This window comes from Xiphias gladius, chromosome 21 (genome assembly GCF_016859285.1).
Source record: "Xiphias gladius isolate SHS-SW01 ecotype Sanya breed wild chromosome 21, ASM1685928v1, whole genome shotgun sequence".
Lineage (NCBI taxonomy): Eukaryota > Metazoa > Chordata > Actinopteri > Istiophoriformes > Xiphiidae > Xiphias > Xiphias gladius.
In genome coordinates, this window is record NC_053420.1 from 5,212,797 (window position 1) to 5,235,487 (window position 22,691).

Genomic DNA, 22,691 nt, shown 5'->3' on the forward strand with positions numbered 1-22,691 from the left:
TTTTCCACAACCTTAACGCACGTTTATTATGTAGCCATGACGATGAAGGTTTTCTAACCTTGAGGAAGTAGTCATTTTAACCCAAGTTGTGATCATTTCCTGAACCCGACCACGTAGTTTTTGTGCCCAAACCTAAACAAACCGTGACCGCATGTTCCAGTACACCTGCCGCCATAAACAGACGCTCATGAGACGCTCTATGGGACGTGTCAGAGAGAAGGGGCAAACGACCGGTACAGTCGCTCAGGTTGGAGGCCTTGTTGGACATGTCACTTGTTTCTGTTTAGGACGCCGATTTGGATTTGATGCTCTGATCCGTTACAGACACACTCTCTGATTATAAACCGATGAGATGGGGGCAGTTTCACCATGAACTCTGGACTAGCGCATCAGGAAAAAGCTGAGTAAAGTCAAAGAAAAAGAGAAAAAGAATTAAAAATAAATAAGTGTGATAGTCAAAATGTAAAATCTGCGCAAAATATGTATTTTTACTCTTGTTCTGCTGTATTCTTTGTCTAAACCCAAACTGGGGGTCTAAGGATAAAGGTCGAATGCTGTACAGATTGTAAACTCTTTCCAGGCAAATTGGTGAACTTTTAAAAGGTTCAGATCTTTTTGCGACATTGCTGATTAAGAGGTTTTCTCTGCTTTTGCTCTAAGTAACTCAATAAAAAAATCACCAGTTCAACTATACCGTGAATGAAGGACAGTTGCGGATATATGGGTCTTGCATAATTTGTCTGGAGGTATTAGATATTCAGTCAGTGTAGTGTCTTAACCAGACACATGTTTCAAAAAGGGTCTGGTTCTTTCTATGCAACAACGAAGAGAATAACGTGAACTTGTCTTAACAGAACCGGTTCAGTTACGCGACTTCAGTTCGGCAGCCTTCACAATCAAAACCTGACCGGTATCAGTGCACACTGTCAAGTATAATGAAGCGATGTCTGAAGATGGAAGTTAAATCTCTCTACACACTCAGAGAAACACCCCCCTCAAAAGAACTGAGTTCGCCGAAAGAGACGTGATATGATCCAGTCAGAAGTTTGTCCTGAACCTGAACTCCGACCAAGCTGTTGCCCAACATTGACTCCGACCTCCACTGCGTTGATGACATTTACCATCACTGCAACCGTGACTTTGATTTTTTAGTCGGATGCTTTTCCTAAAATTGTCATATAAGCAGGGCATCTGTTTAATTACTTCAATCAACTTATTATCTTTATGGTACCATAAAAACAATTTTTCCAACAGAAGTGTGGAAGACACACTGAAAGTCAGGTTATTCCACTGGTTTAAAGTTTACATTTTGAGCATTTAGCTTATCCTCTTATTCAAAGCAATTTAGAACGAAACTGCAATTGCATTGACAGATTCAGTTTCCTATTCACAGACGTTTTATCATTTTATCGTTTTATCGTTTCATTTCCACACACCAGAATGATCTCTCGGGGTCGTTCGTTGGCAGGTCGCCTAGGGGGAACCACCAGCCGGAGGCGGCGCCAAAGATGAGGAGGAAATCTTTCTAATATTACTTTTATTATGCAATACAAAAAATTAGAACAGGAAAGGGAACAATGAATGAGGCAAAAAAAACATGAGAAAAAAAAAACAAACAACAGGAGCAAGGCAAAAGAACAGGACTATCAAGAGCAAGTATTACAATATAAAGAGCAAATTAAAATAAAAGATATTTTGTCATATCAGTTCCTGAATCACCAAAGTTAAATAACTTTTTTAAACCTCATTTTGGGTTGACAAAGTGTGTCTTACTCTGTCTCTTTCACAGAGAGGAGCATCCGTATGTTTGAGATGTTTTCAGATTTCATCAGAAGACGGTGATCTGCTAACGTACTGCTAGCATCACAACAAACCCCAAAACAAGATAAAATGAAAAGACTGGCGGAGCAGAATTACAGCGATTCTGCTTTTACAGACAGGATCGTTGGAGGAGTTGCCCCATGTTCATCTCACGTGTTTGTCCTGCTCTCAGTCTATTTCAGTACCCCTACCACACAAATACAGTGAAATTACATTAGATAAAGTTAGATGAATGGTCCTTCTGCGAGTACATTTACAAATCAGAGTCGTCGTCGCTGCTTAAATCATCCTCATCCTCATCCTCATCCTCATCCACCCACGTTAAAATCTTAATCGGGAGTTCATTTCTATTGCTAATGTATGGAAACAGTTTTTCAGTGAAAGTGTGTGTGAAGGTGTGTATGTGTGTGTTTGTATCAAGCTCGGAGAACGACACTTTTCCTCTGTCCCAGTCCAGAAGAACTCTGACCTGCTGGAGCTTCTTCTTCACTGAGAGAACAACTGGTTGGGCTGACTGGGAGAAGGCTTTATATTTACCATTACACAATCCTATTCTCCACATTCCACACTGTTTGTTTCCTTTCCTCTGGACAGACTTTGCAGCCACACCCAGAAACCAGAATGTATTGTCTCCAACCTCCACGTCCCAACTGTGAGTCCCCGAGGTAAAGCCCTTGGAGCCCAGGACAATGTGAAAGGAGTCAAACCTGTCTGGATTGTCAGGAAGCTTCTGTCTCGCTCCATGACTCACACTGGTCAGGTCATCAGACAGGATGAGTTCTGGATGAGCAGAGTTTGGATCCAGAACCACAGGAGTGTAGGAGACCATCTCTTTCATCTTGTTCCAGATGTTGAAGGTCAGGTTGCCCAGATGTTCGGCCACGTCTATCAGAGCTCTCGAGACCAGCCATGGATCATCCGGCAGGGGGCGCTGCTGGACTCTTTCCACTGCAGCCTTGTAGTTCTGCAGGAATAAGACGTCTTCAGCTCTCAGCTCCTCCTCTGTGGCTCTGGTTGTGTCTGAAAGAGCTGCTATCTCTCTGCTCAGAGCCTCAATCTCCTCCTTCATCATCTGACTCTTCAGCTCCTCTTCCTCCCTCAGAGCAGCGATCCTGGCCTCCTCTTCCTCTTGTAGGAACTGGCGGAGCTTCTTAAACTGCTCCCTAATCTGTCTCTCTGTGTGTCGGGCCTGGGCCTCAATGTGTTTTGCTGTCAGATCCCAGTTTCCTTTAACTTGTTCAAACAGCTTCAATTTCTCTTGTAAGAGCTTCAAGGTTTTCCGGAGCTCCTCTCTGTGATCCTGCGCAGCTTCATCGATGGGTCTGAATCTGTGGTCGTTGTGTGTTTTTGAATGCAGACAGACGAGACACACTGGCTGCTGATGGTCCAGACAGAAGAGTTTGAGTTTCTCGGAGTGCAGGCTGCAGAGAGACCCAGACCCTGCTGAAGCTCTCTGATCCCTCTCCAGTAAGAAGCTCTCACACAGGTTCTTTAGTACCAAGTTACGAGGTGGATCCAACTGTGGAGATATGTGCTTACAAACCGGACACTCCTGTATTTGTTTCTCCCTCCACCAGCTCTTCACACAGTCTTTACAGAAGCTGTGGCTGCAGGACAGGACAACAGGGTCTTTGAAGACATCGTGGCAGACAGGACAGGACAGATCCTCCTCTGACTGGGAAGACATTGCCTCTCGCAGGTGGAAACACACCAGGCAGAGCACTCAAACTGGAAGAGAGCCCCGCGCGGTTCCCCTGGTGGAGATCGCTTTTACGTTGCTCCGTGTTCGTCCTCAAACACGCGTTCGATCGGCGGCAGCTGGACGAGTCGGCATTTCCGGCACTTCGGCGTTTCGTCCCGTGTCTGTCGTCCGTCAGGAGAGGCTGGGAGTTTAGTCCCCAGACGAACCCTCCCCTCTCCTCGGGCTGCTTCCTTCCAGTGTAAGAGGAGTCGGTTCTCGGGAACACGCCGCCCCTGCCTGCGTTCAGAAACGAAACCAAGTTGCCTCTCACTTTCTAGTCCGAATGAAAAGGTTCGCTCGTTTTGTCCCGTCTTGCTCTCCCTCCGGCCGGACCGTCGTGTCGCTCCCGCTGCACCCTGCAGGAGGAAGGACGCTCAGCGCGCCGCCCGCCCGCGCCATGCGGGACTTAAACCAAACGAACCCCCCCCCCCCCGCGAAGAGGCTGAACTATCGCCTCGTTTCGGCCGCTGGTGACTCCGCAGCCCACAACCTGCGGTCCCACACCGCTGCTCGGTGTGACGGTGACATTTACATATATTATATATTATATATTTTGTACGTATTTATTTATTTATTCTTTATTTCCAGGGTGACCGACGGGATGGGGACAGAGGAGACGGAGGAGAGGGATGCAACAGTGGAGACGTAGCGATGGGGGGGGGGTGGTGTTGCGGCAATTCGAGGGTTAAACAGGGCGAGACGAAGGTCGGAGGTGGTCTCTGCGTTAAGTTTAATAATGTCAGAGGGTGAAGGGAGATTTTTATGTGTTTTTATATATTATCTTACCATGAGACTAAAAGAAAGCGGCTTATGGTTCTTGTTAAACTCAGGTGCTGGTACTGAACAGAGGTGTTACTCTGCAAAGAAGGCACCCACAGATATGTGGTTGTCTGGATGTGAAGAACGAACCCTTCCATGGAAACGGCAGGACAGTTTGGAAAAACTGTCCTTGGGTCCCGTGCAGTGGCTCGTTTTTCCTACAGGTAGGTCGTTAAATGGGGAGAGTCCAGCGTGTCCGGAGGGAAACGTCCGTACCCGAGGAGCGACGGAGGTCTCAGCCAATAAGAAGACGGCCGTGCCGGCAATGTTATTTACTTTGTGTCAACCTAATTCCTGCCGGACCGGGGAGACAACGGCCACTCGGACCTCGTGAACCGATGCGGATGCCGCATGCTTGTCGGGGATGCGCAGTCTGGTCCGGAGCTCCGTAAGCCACCGCAATCTTTAAGACACCTGCTGTGTTTTAATAAATAGATGTGAATTTAACTTTTCTTTGCGTCCTGCGTACTTCGCTCAACGAAAGCGCGAGTCCTGACGTTTTGAAGGATGGACTCAACAACAGTCCAGCATTTTGTAAACGGATCAGAGCAGTGTTCAAACTGAAATTACCGGGTACAGTTGAAATCAGCGTATATCTGTGTGTGTGTGTGTGTGTGTGTGTGTGTGTGTGTGTGTGTGTGTGCGATCTCCGAAACGGCGGCATGCGGATGCATCCAGGTGGGTGTGCGTGTACGGGTGCTGGTATGTGCCAAAAGGGCGAAAAGGCACATGCGGGGTACAGTGGAGAAAAATGACTGAGATCCACGGTTTACCGGTGCAATCGGCTCATAAGTGCGAAGACTGAGAATAAACAGCGAATCAATGGTTTCACAGGTAATGACCCTCACACCGGGGGAGAGACGGAAGCGGATGCAGAACCAGCCCAGGAGTCCGGTGATGGAGAAGACATGTAGGCTGAAGACCGGCAGAAAAACCGTTCAGGTCCATCTCACTGGTATTTTTTTTTTTTTTTAAACACGTTGTCTAACTCCGTCCAAATTCAGAGCACGAGCCTGGAACGTGCTGCAAAATAACTGACAGATCCTTTAATACAAGGCCCAACGCCGTGTAACAGCTGAATCAATAAATATATAAACCGTCTCTGTGTGCTGCCTCGGGGGGGCGTTTACGTTGGTAACGTTTGTCGACTCCAGCGGTAAAAAAATAAAAATAAAAAACGGTTGAGAAAAACAAAAGTCAGACTGTTCACTCCGCTGCGAAGCTCGAGCGAATGAACCCCCCCCATCAGGTCACTTATGTCCCAAACATCGATCTATAGTAACGAGCAGAAGGGAAACGGGAACGTCAGGAGTCAGAAAACCTCATTCAAGATCCCACTGACATTTGTCACTAATGTAACTAGTTACATTGTTAGTTATTAACTGTAACTGAAACTAAAAAAAAAAATCCAGGCTTGGAACAGAAACCAGACGCAGCCCCGCGAGGACCCGACGGTCATTTTCTCGTCTTCTTCTCTCTTTACTTTTTGCCTTTAGAAACTCAGGTACGTTGGGTGTCACCGAAACGTCGCAGGTGTTTCAAACAGCGACCCCGCAGATGGGGGGCCCTGCCGGGACCGGACGCGCCGGGCAGATATTTGTCCCTCTACATATATACACGCGTCCCCACAGCTGACACGGAAGGCGAAGCGACTCCGGGGGCTCGCGGTCGGAGCGCAATCCGCGGCCGGAACCCTCCATAAGCCAGGACGCAGCACGTTCTTGTGCGTTTTTTCTCCGCCGGGCTCAACAGTAAGCGTCTTTTCTGACTGGAAAAAAAGGGGGGGGGGGGCTCAGTTGGAAGACGCACGCTTTAAGACCCGTGCCAAATCAGAGATTCGTATCAGTGCAGTTTGCACTTGGAAGCATCATAAAGCCGCCATTGACGGCCACTCGTGAATGTCAGATGCCGTGATGGAAAACCGGGAAGTGAACGTTGCACAAAAATCGCAAAAAAAAAAAAAAAAATTGCACATGTGCTCCCTTTAGATGCCTCTCAAAACACAGCCCAGAGGCGCGGGTCAAAGGATGACCCTTTAGCGGAGGAGATTCAAACGCAAGCGGAGATGCAAAGTACACAAGCCTTGGAGTCCGAGTGCTTGGCGGATACGATCTGCAGTGAGATGATAAGAGAGGTCGTGGAAAGAGAGGTTTCCAGTCTAACTGCTGTCCAAGCCAAACACATAACGAAAGAGAAACGATTGTGTTCAGGTTTAAGATTTTTTTCTTTTTCTCTTTTTTTACAATGGTGCTATTCATGAAAGCTTTTTACAGTTTAAATCAGCAGGAAGCCGAGACGCAGCAGGCCCCGCAAACGAGTGACGATGGAAAAACAAGGCCTAGAATACGGGGATGACTTGGTGGGTCAAACCTGCGACGGTGCGACCGGTCGTGAGTGGAAAGCCCCTCCGGTCAAGGGGGAAGAGAGAGAGAGAGGCTGCGCGACCTGCATTGAATCTGGTTTCTTGTTGAGGCGGTGAAATCATTGTCTTTGGGCAGATTCACACTCTTTTTCTCTGCAACGGAAGAATGTCCAGCTTCCTATCGAGTTCCTCCACAGAGCTCGGCGTAGAAGCCGGGAGAGCACAAGCTTCTGGGGATCGGCCAGACCTGTGGAACCGGATCAGAGGCGGCCGGGTGAAGCCGGTTGTTGTCCGTCAGCGGCTGTGAGCTGAGCTGAGGTCAGTCCTCGCAGCCAACAAATTACTGGGCGAAAAACAAAACAGCTGGGGCGAGCGAGCCGGTTTCCCGGAGCTGTTAACGATAACAGTCGTGTGTTTCGCGCCACATCACAACGCAGCGGGACCTTGTGTGACCTGGATGCTGCCCGCTTCACCTCCATGACGGGCAGGAGACTCCGGCATCGATCAGCATGAGTCAAACACACCTCCACTGTCTGTCTGCCGTTCTTTTTTTTTTTTTCTCCTGTTGGGTTAAATGTCCCACTGTGGCTGCCTGTGTGTATTTAACTCTGTGCTGTGTAGCTCGTTGACGATCTTATGAGGTTATTGCTCAGAGTTAATCTAATGAGCTTTGTTTGGCTGTGGTGTTTATGGCCTGTGCAGAAGGTCTGAAAGTTTTTGTTTTTGTTTTTTGTTTTTTTTAATAAGACGTGCTGTATATCGGACGTGGAAGAAGACAGAAACACTACAATATTAAATATAATCCGTGACCAGTAAAAATCGTGCATTCAAATTTGTCACAGAAAAATAAGTTCTTCAAGTATCAGTATATCGAGAGAGTAAAGCAATAATAAACTCAACGCAAAGCGAGTCTAAAACAGTGAGTTTTTGAAAGTGACTTTAAAAGAAGACAAGGAATTTGATATCGTCTGAGGGGCCGAACAGAAAAGGGCCCATCACCTTTCAGTTTTTTAGTTCTGCTCCAGGAGCGGCCTACCCGAGGACCTCAGGCTGCATCGAAGGCTGGCAGGGGTCAGGAGGTCGCCTGTTTATTCGGGAGCTAACCCCCCCCCCCACAAGCCTTTAAAAGTGAGCGTTAAAATTAAAAAAAAAAACCCGTCCAAAACAGACCTGGGAGCCAGTGAAGGGATTTTAAAACCGGAGTAGCGTGTCCCCACCTGTGGGACCCGGTTATGAGCGTTTTGACTCGTTTGAGGCTCAGCGAGGTTTTGCTGGGATAGGCACGAGTCGAGAGCATTGCAGTAAACTAAACGGGATTAAATGAACGCATGAATCACTGTTTCTAAATTATTAACTGATATTAAATGACTCCATTTTTTTTTTTTTTTTCCTGAGTTGGATAAAACTCGCTTGGACGACAGCGTTAATATGCTGGTTGAAGCCGAGATGGTCGAAGGAGATAATACTGATAATACTTAATTGTGTATCATCGGTGTATCATCGGTGTAGAAATGGTAACTTGCGCTGGGAATGGCCCTTTGGTTTCATAATTCCTGATGCCATAGGGTGCAAGCCGCATTTCAACGTGTCACACGGTATCTGCAGGCCTTAGAAGTCGTGGAAAAAAAAAAAAAAAGCGCTGAATTCAGTTCAACCAACCAAAGGTGGACCCGTCCGTCTGCCTGATCTGTCCGAAGACGGCCCTTTATGAGTCCGGCTGTGTGCTCGGGCTCGCTGTCCTGCTGGCGAATGAATTCGGGGGCCGATCGGGCGCCTCCCCGGCGGTGTCGTGCGACGCAGAAGAATCTAAGAACAGCTGATCCGCCTGGAACCTTTGCGCGGTGCTGTGCGAAGTGTGACGGCGCGTGCAGACCTCGAGCGCAAACGCCTTTTTTCACTGCTGACCGCAGTAACTAGGAAGCTCAAGAACCAAAAAAAAAAAAAAAAAGGGGCAAGTGTCGATACCAGTGAAAAACCTGTAAAAATCAACTTAAATTAATCATTTTTTTTAAACTTGGTTAGTCCATCCATTCATTTTCTGCCGCTCATCTGGGTCAAGGCCACATTTATAATTTCATTAAATTCCCAGGAATGATTGTTATACTCACCTGAGAAGTACCGACTGAAAAATGTGACATAAATGTCAGTAAATCCATGTGCTCTAATAAATAATTTCAGGCCTTATTGTCTCCACTGGTTTTTCTCTCGCTCTTTCACCAGTGCGACCATGAACTACTCGGAGGGAACCGAGGGTGCGAGGCGCTGCCGTTTGCTTTGCTTTTGCCTTTTTTCGGAGTTACCCTCAGCTCTGGGATCAGGTCTGGCGGGTTCTCAGCGCGTCGGCTCAGTCCGCTGCAGCGCCATTGCACATCAGTAATCTGACCGGGCCACATTGTTTAGTCCGGGTCTAAACCTAAACCGGTTTCCAACCTGCGCGCGCGGAGCGAACCGAGAGCCTGATCAGCTCTTAAATCCGGTTTCTATAAACCCAGCAGGCAGCATCGAGCCTGTTACAGCTCCACACACCGAAGTGAGTTTTTGCCCAACGTTTGTCATTATGGATTCATCTCGATTATCATTATTATTTTTTTTATTTTTTATTAATCCATTTAATGTTTAGTCTTTGAAATGCCAGAGCCCAAAGTGACACCTTCAAATTGCTTGTTTTGTCGAAACAAACAAAAAAAAAAAATCCAGTAAATTAGCTTCACCGATATGAACCCGTTGCAGATGTACTTGTATCTGCGTTTGTCATCCAATGACTCGCGTAAAAAACCCGTGTGCGTTACGTGTAGAGCTCAGAGTCGATTAATCATTCAGTCAGTCGACCTAAAAAATTATCAGCAACTATTTTGACAGTCGATCAACTGTTAGTGGGGGAAAGAAAATGCTACAGTTTCTCAGGTGGCAGCTTCTAAAATGGGGGGAGTTTGCTCCCGATCTTTGTTACGTATCACGGTAAACTTCATCTTCGGGTTTTGGGCCGTCGGTCAGACAGAACAAGACATTTGAATACAACCGCCTCAGGCCTTAGGAAGTTGCCATTGGCATCTTTTCGTACATTTTTTGACACTTCGTGGACCAAACGATTATTAGATAAGGAAAGTAATTAAATTTTATTTGCATTCTACGGCAAAAACACACTGTCCGACTGAGGCTACTGGAACAGGATTTATTTGGAAAAGGCTGCACGACTGTGGCTCTTAAGGTGCCAGGATATGTCTGGTATGAAAAAAACACAAGATACAAGAATGGCCATTTTAGTTTCATGAGTTCAGTTTATTTGTCAATAGCTTTTTCTCTGTTGTGATGTCTTACGTCCTTGTACATGTTAATTTTTAATGACCAAATGTTTTTCATTGATCGCTACTGTCTATTTGCTTGTCTTGTCTTGTCTCTATATACCATCACATATGGTCGCGGTCTGCTTCCAATGACATGGAACAGATAAAAGCAGCAAAGTCTCGCATGGGAAATGGAAAAGCAGTGAATGTTGGGCAGTTTCGTTTTGATAAATTACTTCCAGCCATTAAATCGGTTTTCCCAAAATGGGTCACTTCATTGGGTGAGTGGCAGCGGAGGAACCTGGAAGGGAGACGTGACCGTTGGTGTGAAGCCTGCTGCACCAGTGTGGAGGGAGGGGGACGCAGACGATTTGAGATATTACTAACTTGTGTTCACATCCCTGAGCGGAGTTTCTCCCTCGCAGGCTGAAACGACTGTTATAATAAGATAACAGGCGCTATCTGAAGAGCGTCTGAGTTGCTGCCACTGAGCAGACGGGCTGTAGTCTGATCCCCTCTCGTCTTAGTTCACCGCGAGTCATCAGGTCCCTACGAAGGTTCACAGATAATGTGCGCCTTAAAGAGTACAGCGAGTACTGTTTTTCCGAAGATCCTGACAATACTTCTGTACTTCAGCGGGACTCTGGAGGTACGAGACGGACTGCGTCGGCAGGGGGACGAATTTTAGAGCTTTTAGACACCAAAGGATGCGTACTGGAAACAAACGAGGGATGCAGCTGCGTCCCTGTGGCTGTCCACCGGGGCGGCCTCTGCTGTGGTCCGCTGTGCCCGCCTAGTGGCGCAGAGCGCAACTGCAGCTGGTGCAACACTGGTGCAACACATCTGACACACACACAGATTTGTGCAGAGTCACCGTGAGTCATTGAGCAGCTGCGACAAAGAGAGAGAGAGAGAGGGAAGGAGAGGTAGAAAGTGAATGGAAAGTGGGAGAGTCTATCTCCTCCAGTATCTGGGCAGGTCTTGACTCACCGCAGTGACAGGATCAGTGTGTATGTAACAGTGACTCAGTGCCTTAATGTGACCTTTCTCTTTCTTCTGTGTCCGTGTGGTAATAGTGAAGCGGACTCTACCAGCTCGTGACCGGTCTGATGTTAATCTGGGCCCTGTAGCCAGGGCACCTCCTTAAACCAGGGTCCAGTGGCAGCTCCGAGCCGAAGCTTCCATTTTACTCTTAAATGCACATTTATTCTGCCCGAGTCTCTGCTCTTCGGCATCATCATCATCCTCATCCTCCTCCTCCTCCGTCTCTTCTCTTCCATCTGTCACTCCGTGACACTAAAAGTTCTTGGGAGGGGAAGGTCATGTTTTTTTGGGGGGTTTTTTTTGTGGCTGTGCTCCCTCGGATGCTTCAAAAACAAATAGTAACACCAAACACGACCTAAATATCTCAGAGTTAATCGTAATAAATGTGTTAATATTTAACATAAATTAAATTGGATTAAATCCTTACTAGCTGTAGCCTGTACAAACACTGTATTTATTGCATGACTGCTTGATAATGCTCACTGATTTTCTGATATTTTGCCTATATTTGAGGCGGTTTAGAGAGACAGGAAAGACGGGGATAGAGAGGAGCATGACGGGCCACAAAGGCGTGCAAGTCCAACTGCAGACACCGCAGTTATGCGGCGTGCGCTCTAACCGTCGGGCCACCGGCTGCGTTCACAGCGTCCTGGCATCGTTACTGAGAGACTCAGACAGATTTAGATTCTGCTCACCTTCACCTCCCCCCCTCCCCGTTTTACAGCTGTCCCATAACTTGATGCTCCCCGGGAGCACTTAAAATGATGTTACTTAGGCCATAAAAACTGCTTTCACTGACAAAAACACATCCACACATCTGGGACCTCAGTGGTAGCTACAGGGGTGATCTCAACACAATAACATCTGATTTACTGGATGGAGGAGAGTGTGTGTGTGTGTGCTGTGTGTGTGTGTGTGTGTGTGTGTGTTCAAGTCCGTCGCCGCCCACCTGTTGCCCTTGAGCATCATATGACTCTAATTAACACACACACACACACGCAGCAGGTGAGGAAAAGAAAGAGCAGAGGAGGAGAGAAAAGAAAAGAGAAAGAAGCTCAATAAAAGTCTGAGTCACTGTTGTTGAGGCGATCAAAAGGCGAGAGAGACTCGTCTAGTTGCTGCTGTTGATATTAAATTTGTTCCACTTTGACCTAAATCCTGGAAAAACATCTTACACAACACAGCGGTCACATCTACTTTTACTACATCTGCTACGATCATTCTAATAATTATTCTTGTTGCTCTTATTATTATTACTATTATTATTAGTTTAGAAGTCCATATCCACCGAGACAAGAAAAAATATGACAATGAAAAGTTAAGTCCAAGAAAAATACTTGTGGTAATTTAAAATGATGAGATAATAAATCCATATCTCAGTCTTTTTATTTGCCTTTTATTAATATGCATTTTTTTATTTTCCTGGTGGAAGCGTGTTCCCATTAGGGCTGCAACTAACAATTATTCTAGTATCGTCAAATGAAGGTGTGGTAATGTTATAAATACCCCAATGGTACCATCTTTCGAATGTCTTGTTTCGTGCGGCGCCAACAGCCTGATACCCCCCAAAAAAAAAATTTCAGTTTACTACAACGTATGACACTGTATAGCATCCGACCCCGATTATGTGAGAAGCTGGAACCAGCAATTCAACTATCGAAACAGCTGCTGATGAATTTTCTGTCAATCGACTGACCATCGCAGCTCTAGTTTATATTCTATGTATTAGGCACGGAGCCTTTTTTCAAAAATGAAAAGCATTTGTGAGCCACCTGGGGTGAGGGGGTCGTGGGGGGTCAAAGCACCGAGAGACGGGCTAATGCACTGACGGGCGTTTTATGGGTTTGCTGATGACGAGAAAAATGCAGAATCCTTTTTAAGCTGCTCCCTGGAGTAGTGACTCGATCGAGCTCTGTTCGAGGTCGTGACGCCGCCATTCAGATCGCGCGGGCGCGCTACGCACTTAACCCGGCGGGGGGGGGTCCCGGTAGAAAAGATTCGATTGCAGAGTTTTTGATGGCGCTAACTGAGACGTCTGCAGCACGGCTCGCAGGACGAGGAGATTCACCGCCGGGGGTATCTGGAGGTCTTGAAAACAAGTCTTGAAAAGCATTCCTCGAAAAAAAAAAAAGGCCTTCAAAAGGTACTAAAAAGTCTTACATTTAATATACAAAACTCTTAAATCTCTCTTAGTCTGCTGTAGATAGTAATGTTACTTTAAAAACTGGCCAGACCTCTGAGCTTATGTAAAATTCATGTGTTGACCTTTAACTTAATTCAGCTCCTTTCAAATTGGTTAATCCATCTTTTTTTCTGCTGAGCCAGGTCCGGGTTATCTTTGATGATTCATTCCACAGGAATTGTTGTTACGTACAGCTGGGAAGTCCTGACAGAAATGTGATTTCAATATCGATGAATTCATGCACTTCAGTGGAAAAAAGAAAAAAAAAAAAAAGTGTGTGTTTCCAATTTCTCATTGATCTCTTTCAAACTGTGACCAGGACGATTGTGAAACAGCGATTCAATTGCATCCTATGTGGTGGAAAAAGGTGGAATGTTTTAAGTTTGACTCGCCGAAACCCTGATCACACCCCGACCGACCAAGAGGTTCAAACAAGCTCTCCGTGCGATTGAACGTCTCCTGGCGGCAGCATGTGTTTCTCAGATGTGAAATAACTCCGAGATGATACTGAAGTGACAGCACGTGATAAGAGAGGGAACAAATTATAATGTACTGCTGCGAGTGGCTGACACACACACGCAGTTTGGTTGTGCTCACTATACCCCCAGAGAGTTACCAGAGTGTGTGTGTGTGTGTGTGTGTGTGTGTGTGTGTGCCCCACCCTTGCCTAAATTACACCCTGAGGGATCATGGGTAATCACAGAGCGTGAGCCAGAGCTGGTTCCTCAGCTCTGAAACCGATCCGTCCTGCTGGGTTGTTCTGGAAAGAGAACGTCGTGGGCGCGGCTTTGCGGTGCGGCATCGCAGAATTCAGGGAGAGAAAAAAAAAAAGATTGAAAATGATAAACCCGGCGGCTAAAAAAAAAAAAAAGACATTTCATCAAATGGCAATGTGAAAACTGTGTTATAGAGTGTGAAAGGTGTCGGCTCGCAGTGACGAGCCTTCAGAGCTTGATAGCGAGTTTCAGCTCGTTGTTTAGCCGTTCAACCTGCCGCTCCACCGCTTCTGTTCACTCTCGCTGCTCTCGTAGCGTCGTCCTCGGCCGCAGAGAGCGGCTGTTTCTCAAAAAACCCGCGGCCCGCTACCTGCTCAGCAGCAACCAGCAGACAGACACGGTTACGAGACCGGCTGGCGAACTTGGCGGCGCATTTAGCAGCTAAGGAGCCAGAGATTTCCCCCCCAGGAGTTGGTGGTTACAGAGCGAAAGGGGAGCGAACTTTGGACTTCACAGTCGTCCTGTAGACACAAACGCGACCCCGAATGAACGACAACGGTGTTTGTAACTGCTGCAGGTGTAATGAGCAGTGGTTGAATAAGTGCTAAGAGCTTTCGGTTCTCAGACCAAACACTGGATAATTGGTTTGTCATTAGTGCTGCATAAATGTGTAAGCAGCACTAATGCTGCAGCTGGTAAACGTGGGGCTGATTTTCACTACTTTATATAATGCGAGGTAGCTTAATCTATACATCATAACTTATCGATTATATATTACATAAATACTCTGATTACGTACAGTAACTAGTAACACAAAGTGGAGTGAAAACTACAATTGTTGCCTCTGAAATGCAGTAGAGTGGAAGTATAAAGTAGTATAAGTAAGGTACAGGTATCTCAGAATTGTACCTATGCACAGTACATGAGTAAATGTATTTAGTTACATCGCACCACTGGAAATAAGAAACTGCTGGCGAGCAAGTTCACCGTATCAACTTCAAAGCTAATGACATGTTAATGTTGCCCTCACAGCTTGTTTCTGCTGCCACCAAGTGGCCGACAAAGAAACATCAGCCATTGCATGAGGAAACAAATTTTGTGAAACCTGCTTTCAGACTCTCTGTTTTCTGTCATTTTTTTTTTTTTTTTGGTTTTGTTTTGTTTTTCTTCCCAGGTGGTGTTCACACGCCTGATCCTCACATCAGAACCTGGTCTAGTATGTGTGAAGCCATTCTGAGCAAAACGTCCGTCTTGAGGTGTCCAGAATAGCTGCGGTAAGGCTAAATGCTAGGATAGCAGGGAGAGAGAGAGAGAGAGAGAGAGAGAGAGAGAGAGAGAGGGGGACATGATAACTGGATTTACTGAGGAGGGTCAGTCAGTCAGTGTTGTTTCACTGCAGAGCAACACGGACGCTGTGCGGGAACAAGTGAACGCAGCCTTTTCACCATTTCACCACCCTCAAAAATCGCACGACAAGAATGAGACCAAAAGTGTCGTAGCTGTTGTCGACTAAAACGAACGATAATCGAGCGACTCAAATTTGAGTAAAACTAGTAATGATATGTTGGAAGACTTGAGACTGGAGATGGATCAAAATCAGGTGCCAAAATTAACACCGTTTCAGACTCGTCTCAGACCCCAGATTACTTCAGTGACCTCCGGAGGGTTCGATTGGTCGAGTATTCATTCGACAGAAAATCAATCTCTGTAAAAATTTGGATAACTGAAACATTCAAAAGTTCCAGCTTCTCAACTGCAAGGATCCTCTGCTTTTCTTTATCTTATGCGATGGTTAACTAAGTCTTTTTTTTTGGTTTTGGACTGTTGGTCAAAAAAAGGCAAACAAGCAATTTGCAGATGTCACTTGAGGTTTTCAGAATTTTTTCAACTGTGACACCTTTTTTTTTTTTTTGGGCACTTTACAGACAAACAGTTGGTCAGATTAATCGATAATACACATTACTGTTACTCGTGGGCCTCGCTTAAAGTCACAGTTTTATCAAAGCGTGGAGAATAACTTGACACTTGTGATGCTGAATCATTTTGAGTATCATCAGCAGACGGATTCTCAACCCTAGTAGAGATTCATGGGAAATTTTTCCATATTTTCCCACATTCGAACAAAGAAAGAGAGAAATCGATGTAGTAAAAAAATAAATAAATTTAAAACTCCAGCAGCAGGTGTCAACTGTTGTAATCCCACCGATGTGCTTCTTGTCTGTCACAAGGAAACATTGAGCTACCTCAATATTCAAGACCAACTTTTCAATTTACACCCCACACCCCAAAAAAAGGGTCAAAGAAGGAAAAACTTTTTCCCACTAAACACCAAATATGAAATGTTCCAGTTGTACAGTGACAGTAAATACAAGACACAAAAAGAAAAACAGCACCGCCAGAATTGACAAATCAGTTATCATTATTATTATTGATCCCACAGCGAACGTCAAAAGTTAAAGAACAAAACATTTCTACATTCTGTTGGTTCATGTCGTCCATTTAGTCCTTCGCTCGCTTCTCGACAGTCAGACATCCAACCAGGTTTCAGATCCTCAAACGTCAGAATGTTCACGAGGTTTCCTCCTTTAAAGCTTTTCTACAAAAATATGACGACGACCAACGGCAGCATCAGATCTGAGCACACGGTCCGATCAATAAATCAACCAAAATACAATCAGGATATGTTTACATAAATTTATATATAGATTTACGTCTCTCCCGGGAACAGAAGCATTAATATATACAAACAAAACTGCTGTGAGGCTTTTTGGGTCCAGTCAATCAAATGAATATCAGAGGCTCTCAGACTGATCAGAAGGCAACTTTTCTCTTTCATCAACAAAAAAAAAACACTTGAATCAGCTGCCGGAAATCCCAAAAGTCGGCAGAAAGGTTTCTCAGACGACAGACCAGGACCAGCTGAGCAGAGACTGGACTGCATTTTCCAGCATGCAGCTGGTCTCTGTCAGGCAGCTTTCCGGCAGGGCTGTCGCCAGGGTTTGAGAAACACTGAGGTCCTGAGCCTAAATTTCTGCAGCAGAGCACAACACGCTCAAGAAAACGCGATTTTCTCAGTATTTTAGAAAATAAAAGTCTCAAATTTTCAGATTAGTTTTACTCATTTAACAGTTGCAGTATACTGTCTGCAAATTTTATTTCCCTTCATTTTAGCCTTCTCTACATCCTCAGGTATGCAAAATTTGGTGGAAAATACTTTTATTTTACCAGTGGTTTTCTGCATAAAATTTTAAGATATTTGGTCTAAAAAAAATAACAGAAACAGCCCCAAAAAAAAGAAGAAAAAAAGAAATTTGTTCAGTCAATTGGCAGAAAATTAACTAGAAACAGTTTGATAATCTGGCTCTCATTTAAGACAATTTAAGAATAAATTCCAAAAAACAATTCTGGTTTTAGCTTTTTAGATGGAAATGTGTGATTGTTTTCTTAGTCTATGATTGTAAACTGAACATCTTTAGGTTTTGGACATTAGATCAAACAAACCAAAACATTTGAGGACGATACTTTGGGCTCTCAGAGTTTTCATAGTCATGTTTTACTAATTTCTGGTATTTTATAGACCAAATGTTTAATGTATCAATTATGTTTTTCAACTAAGCCTTTGACTGGTGATAAAAATAAACACTAGTGTGAAACTCTAGTCCAACTCCTCTTTCTATAATTTTGACCACCCAGATTCTCCAAAACATTGGCCAAGGACGTGTCCTCAGTCCTTAATGGTAGCTGTGGCCCTGCTTCCCTGCGTGCTCACACAGTTCTCAATATGAAGTCGACACTCGGCCAGCAACTTTTAGAGGCAACACGTCTCTGTAACGTCCACAGAAGAAGTGAAGGTGATCGGCTGTTTAGTGAGTTTATCTAATCTGAATCCACTCCCTTCACTTTTCAGTCTGAAATCGTGTTCGTGTTTGGGAGAAAAGGGGATTTCTTTAGTCTAAATGGTCGGCAGTGGCCGACGTATGCGTCTACGTCATTTATTACAGCCAGGAAAGCTCCATCCATCTAATCCACACAGAGCCAGACAACGTTTCTGACAAACTCGCTCGTTTACCAGGCCAGAGGAAAAGTCACGGATGGGCACATCACCAGACATATTTGCGCATTAAAAACATGACATGTGAGGAGTGACTCAGAGGTCCAGAATCAGTTTACTGTGCATGTGATCTGAGAGGAGAAAAAAAAAAAACAACAAAAGAGATTTATGAGAATTACATGTTAACAAATTAACAAACCTAAATATTCCACCAACTTGAAACAGGATCCAAAATAGAACCAGCTACTGGATCCCAAACAGACTTTGTAAATAAATATGGTTTAATGTGAACTTTAAAGTCTTAATTCAAAGAAAGTAAATCTGTTGAGTTGGAGGTTTTCAAATTCAAATCCTGACTTAGCAGAATTCTTCAGTGAGGGGAGCTGAATTTAAAAATCTAAACAAAACAAAAGTCTGGCAGTGTATTTATTAAACCTGTTAGATCCTCTGTGTAGGGACAGAAAGACATGGAAGTTATTTTAATGTGAACTGTTTAAACAGTTAAAGTCACTGACTTTAAAGAGCAAAGCAGAGACCTGTTTGTATTTTTTCAGTTTTCTAATAGTTAAGCTGAAAACAAAAGTTCTTCTTCCATCTACCCACAGAAAATATAAAAATGTGGCTAAACATTCACTAGTTCCAGCTTTAGATTTAATGTGATACTGTTAGAAACTGATTATCAGCCCTCAAATGCCAGGCTGATTGATTGGTCTGGTGACTTACAACAGTCGATAGAGGCAAACATCGTTTAATGGAACTTTAATGTCATAAATATTCCCAGAGTGACAACGTAATGATCACAGGGCTGAGACTACTGACTATTTTCATTATCGATCACACGTTTTGTCTATAAAATATCAGAAGATAGTTAAAAAGTTATCACTCTCTACGGCCCAAGGCCACGTCTTCACATGTCTCGTTTTGTCTGATCAACAGTCCAAAACTCAAAAATACGATCGACAGGAAAATCGTCAAATCCTCACATTTGAGAAACTGAAACCAGAGAATATTTGGCATTTTTGCTTGAAAAATGACATATCAAAATAGATCAACAGATCAACCAACTGTTTCAGCTCTGATTGATTTTATTAATATTTTCTTACTAGACTTAATGTAGTTTTTTTGGGTACTGTTGTATAAAGCAGTGCTGGTGTACACGTCAGCCAATAAGTAACAAAAGATGCCAAAACTATCTACGCGGTCATTCAGAAACAGTGTCTCCTTTGTATAGTTTGTCCACTCAGTACATAACTTTGTCACGATTCTTAATAACCAAACTTAATAGTTCCTTATCACACCATCAACAATTGTTAATGCTGCGAAAAGGGAATATTGCCTGTTGTCGTTCTCAATATCCACCTCAAAAATCTTGTGTGGGTAAGACTTCAGTTACTACATGAGTTGACATTTTAAGAAATTATTTTCTGTGGTAGCAGAGGGTTCATGCAAGTCCTTCAACTTGGCGGCGCGTCCCCTGTAACTCCCGATAACCGCCTTCAAACCATGACAGATCTGTGCATCACCAGCAACTGTGACCAACTCTAATTTTCTGTATAGTGCTGCTTCTCGAAGCCCGGCCATATTCTCAGCATTAATGTAATCCGTTTCTCCTAAAACATCAGTGTTGCCTCCAAAAAGTTGCAAACAGATCAGAGCCTCCTCCGTCTTATTGTTATTCCTCGTGCTAACCAGATAATTATTTACACAGTAAACCAGAAGTTTGCCCCCCGTTACATTTTTAATCCTTTTCCACACACAGTGGAACCATTCGGTGCCCCAGGAGCACGAAAGGTTGCCACTCAAAAGGTGAGGAAAAATGTATTTTCACTCATCCTAAGTTCCAATTTCTCTACGAGTCAAAGTAAGGGAGTGACCTCTGACATCGTGCTGTTAAGTAAAACATCCAACCTCCCCGGGTGTTCCCAAAGCTCTTTTTTTTTTTGTTCTAACATATTTACAGTCTACAGACACAACTGACGTTTGATTCCAGAGTCAAGAGCGTCAGGTTCGGTGTTTGACTCTCTGAGATGACCAGGACCGAACTTAAACCATCTGTGACGACTGAACTGTCACTCACCATTTGGATACTCTGGACCGACACTGACCCACAGCCAACAAAATAAAACCTCCACACACAGTGGAGCTGTTTGACTAATTACTAAACCCCACCCTCCTGGCAGTTCTAGGCAAAAGGCAAATCAAATACACCCAGGACTGACGAAGATCTGAGACACTAACAGCTTCCTGTCTGGCCGATTAAAAAGCCACATAATGATCATCTGACCAGGAAGTGAGTACTAACTAAAACAATCAACAGCTCTATTGGTAAGACTGGGTCAAACAACAATGTTACGCACAATCAAAATGCAAAACGCAAAATGCAAGAAAAAAGGCAAAAGATGGTCGCTGCAGCAACAGGAAATGACAACATAGTCTCAAATTTTTAAAACGCAAATCTAAACAGCCTAAGACGAAGCAGAACTTTTAGAAAATAAAAACAAGACACACGTTGAGTTCCAGCGATGAATCGGTGTGTTCATAAAGTCCACGTGTTTGGTTTTGCTCTGTGCTGGCACACTCAGGTGCCTCTTTTGGGTGCCAAACCCGTTAAACTAAAGAGTTAACCAACAGGGAAACAAAACAATCCGTTGTTCAGCCTCATTTGTGATTGGTTGGAGGGGGCAGGAGAGGGGCGGAGCGATCGTTGGTAATGGTTCTTTTCAGCTTTACTCCTCTGATGAGGGTCAGCATGTTTCCTCCTCCTACTTCCTGGGTCAGCTGCTCCTGGTTCTGGTCCTGGCTGGAGGGCGGGGGAGGCTGGGGCTGGTAGTGAGTGCTGTGGCCCAGCCAGGAGGGCTCTCCCTGGGCAGTGGAGGGCTGAAGCTGGGCCTGATGCTGCTGCTGGAACAGGTTCTGTTTCTGCTGCTGGCACAGCTGCTGTTGATGCTGGTTTTGCTGCTGATACTGATCCTGTTGATGTTGTAGCTGCTGGGTTTGCTGAAGCAGGGACTGCTGATGTTGAAACTGTTGCTGTAGTTGCTGCTGTTGATAATAGTGCTGCTGCTGGTTGTGCTGCTGTAGCTGCTGGTACTGTCTCTGCTGTTGCTGTTTGGCATTGCTGCCCTCTGGTGGCAAGGAGGGTACAGAGGGCACGGTGGGTACAGGCACCGGGATGGGCATCTGACCTGGGACCAGCTGGTAGTAAGGGGAAGAGGAGGGGGGTAAGGCGCTGAGGCTCTGCGTGGAGGTGCAGAGTTTACTGTGACCTAAACCTGCTGCTCCCCCAGCAGGGGGCACTGTGAAAACATTCTCATCACTTCCGCCGTTTCCTCCGAGGGCTTTAAGGGGGACCTGTGGGGTGCAGATGGGGATGGGAACCCCCCCGCTGATCGTTCCCCTGCGGTACGCCGGCTTGGATGACGGTTTGCGCCTGATGGTCGCCGTGTGGGACAGCGGCTGGCGGACAGACCCGCCAATCAATTCGGGCTCGGCCAATAGGCTGACGGTGGAGGCGGGGCGTTTGGACCGAGCAAAGTTCCTGTACTGTAATACGAGGTCAGAGTTCCTCGGGATGGTCGAGGACTTGTCGAAGTCGGACTGGCTGTTTCCGTGGGACAGGTGATGTAAGGAGATGGAGTCTGCGTCTCCGTGGAGAGAGACGGACTCGTAATCAACTAGAGAAGAAGAAGACAGACGGAAGATATTAGATGTTGCTCCGCAGTCAGCTGGGCTCTGATTATTTCTGGATTATCTTGATGACATTTGATGATTAAGTGTTTTCATCTCGTCTGACAAACAGATGACAGCAGCAGCAGGAACACATAATCACATCAGTGACTCACTGTGTGTTACATGCAACTCAATTACTTTTAACAGAAACACACACACACACACACACACAGCATAATGTTCTGAATAATGAAATTAAAAAACAGACGCAAAACATCACTTCAGGGAATGACGTAAAACTGCACAACTTTGTAAAGGTTGAAACACACACAGGCACTCGTTGGTCTTTCTGCAGTTGTGAGGACGTTCATTGACATATTGCATTCACTAACCCCTAATCTAAACCTACGTCTAACCTGAACCCTGAAACCAAGTCTTGACCCTCAATCAGCCCCTTTGAGGTTGTGTCAGAAAATGGAGGACTGGCGAAAATGTCCTCACAACCATGGTTTCAAACAAAAAATTCTATTTTAAAATAAGCTCCGTCCCTCTGTGACACCACTTAACAATCAGAGAGGACTGAGGGTTTCTGCCGGTCCCACAACTCTTATGTCAATTTCCGAAGTCCCATTATCCACTTAAACTTTCCTTAATAATGTCAGATCAACAGTAGTCTGTTGCTGTTATTTCGATGTGTCAGATAGATATTTAATTAGTATTTAAGTAAACATAAGTATCAGATCGACAGATACCCAGTAATAAAGGACTTGGATCAGGATTAGGGCCATAAAAACCTTCTGCCTTCTCAGCCAACAAAAGCTTTAATGAATCTCTGAATTTTAGTTCTTTATAACTTAAATTATTTGTGGATAGCCGAACCCAAAAAGATTTAATAGATGGGTGCAATGTCGGATGCAGATGTGAGGACAAGCATTTGAACCCTAGCTCGGAGATAAGCAGGCAAGAAGGCAGACAGATGGTTAAACAGACAGGTAGTCAGAG

The 22,691-nt window shown here is 45.0% G+C and overlaps 3 protein-coding genes across 4 annotated transcripts in view; 1 reads left to right on the top strand and 2 right to left on the bottom strand.

Annotated features, from left to right (window-relative positions):
* Positions 1–22,691, top strand: part of LOC120807181 (E3 ubiquitin-protein ligase TRIM35-like) — a 322,424-nt gene that overhangs the window by 228,194 nt on the left and 71,539 nt on the right.
* Positions 1,578–3,850, bottom strand: LOC120783282 (nuclear factor 7, ovary-like). Its single transcript, XM_040116157.1, has one exon. It carries the CDS (start codon positions 3,506–3,508, stop codon positions 2,075–2,077), a length of 1,434 nt encoding a protein of 477 aa, XP_039972091.1. The 5' UTR covers positions 3,509–3,850; the 3' UTR covers positions 1,578–2,074.
* The window catches only part of mtss1 (MTSS I-BAR domain containing 1), a 67,935-nt gene continuing 65,193 nt past the window's right edge, over positions 19,950–22,691 (bottom strand). For both annotated transcript variants that reach the window (XM_040116155.1, XM_040116154.1), the window contains one exon: positions 19,950–21,694. In XM_040116155.1, coding sequence (XP_039972089.1) covers positions 20,679–21,694 — 1,016 coding nt within the window. In that variant the 3' untranslated portion in view covers positions 19,950–20,678. The remainder of the gene's footprint in view (positions 21,695–22,691) is intronic.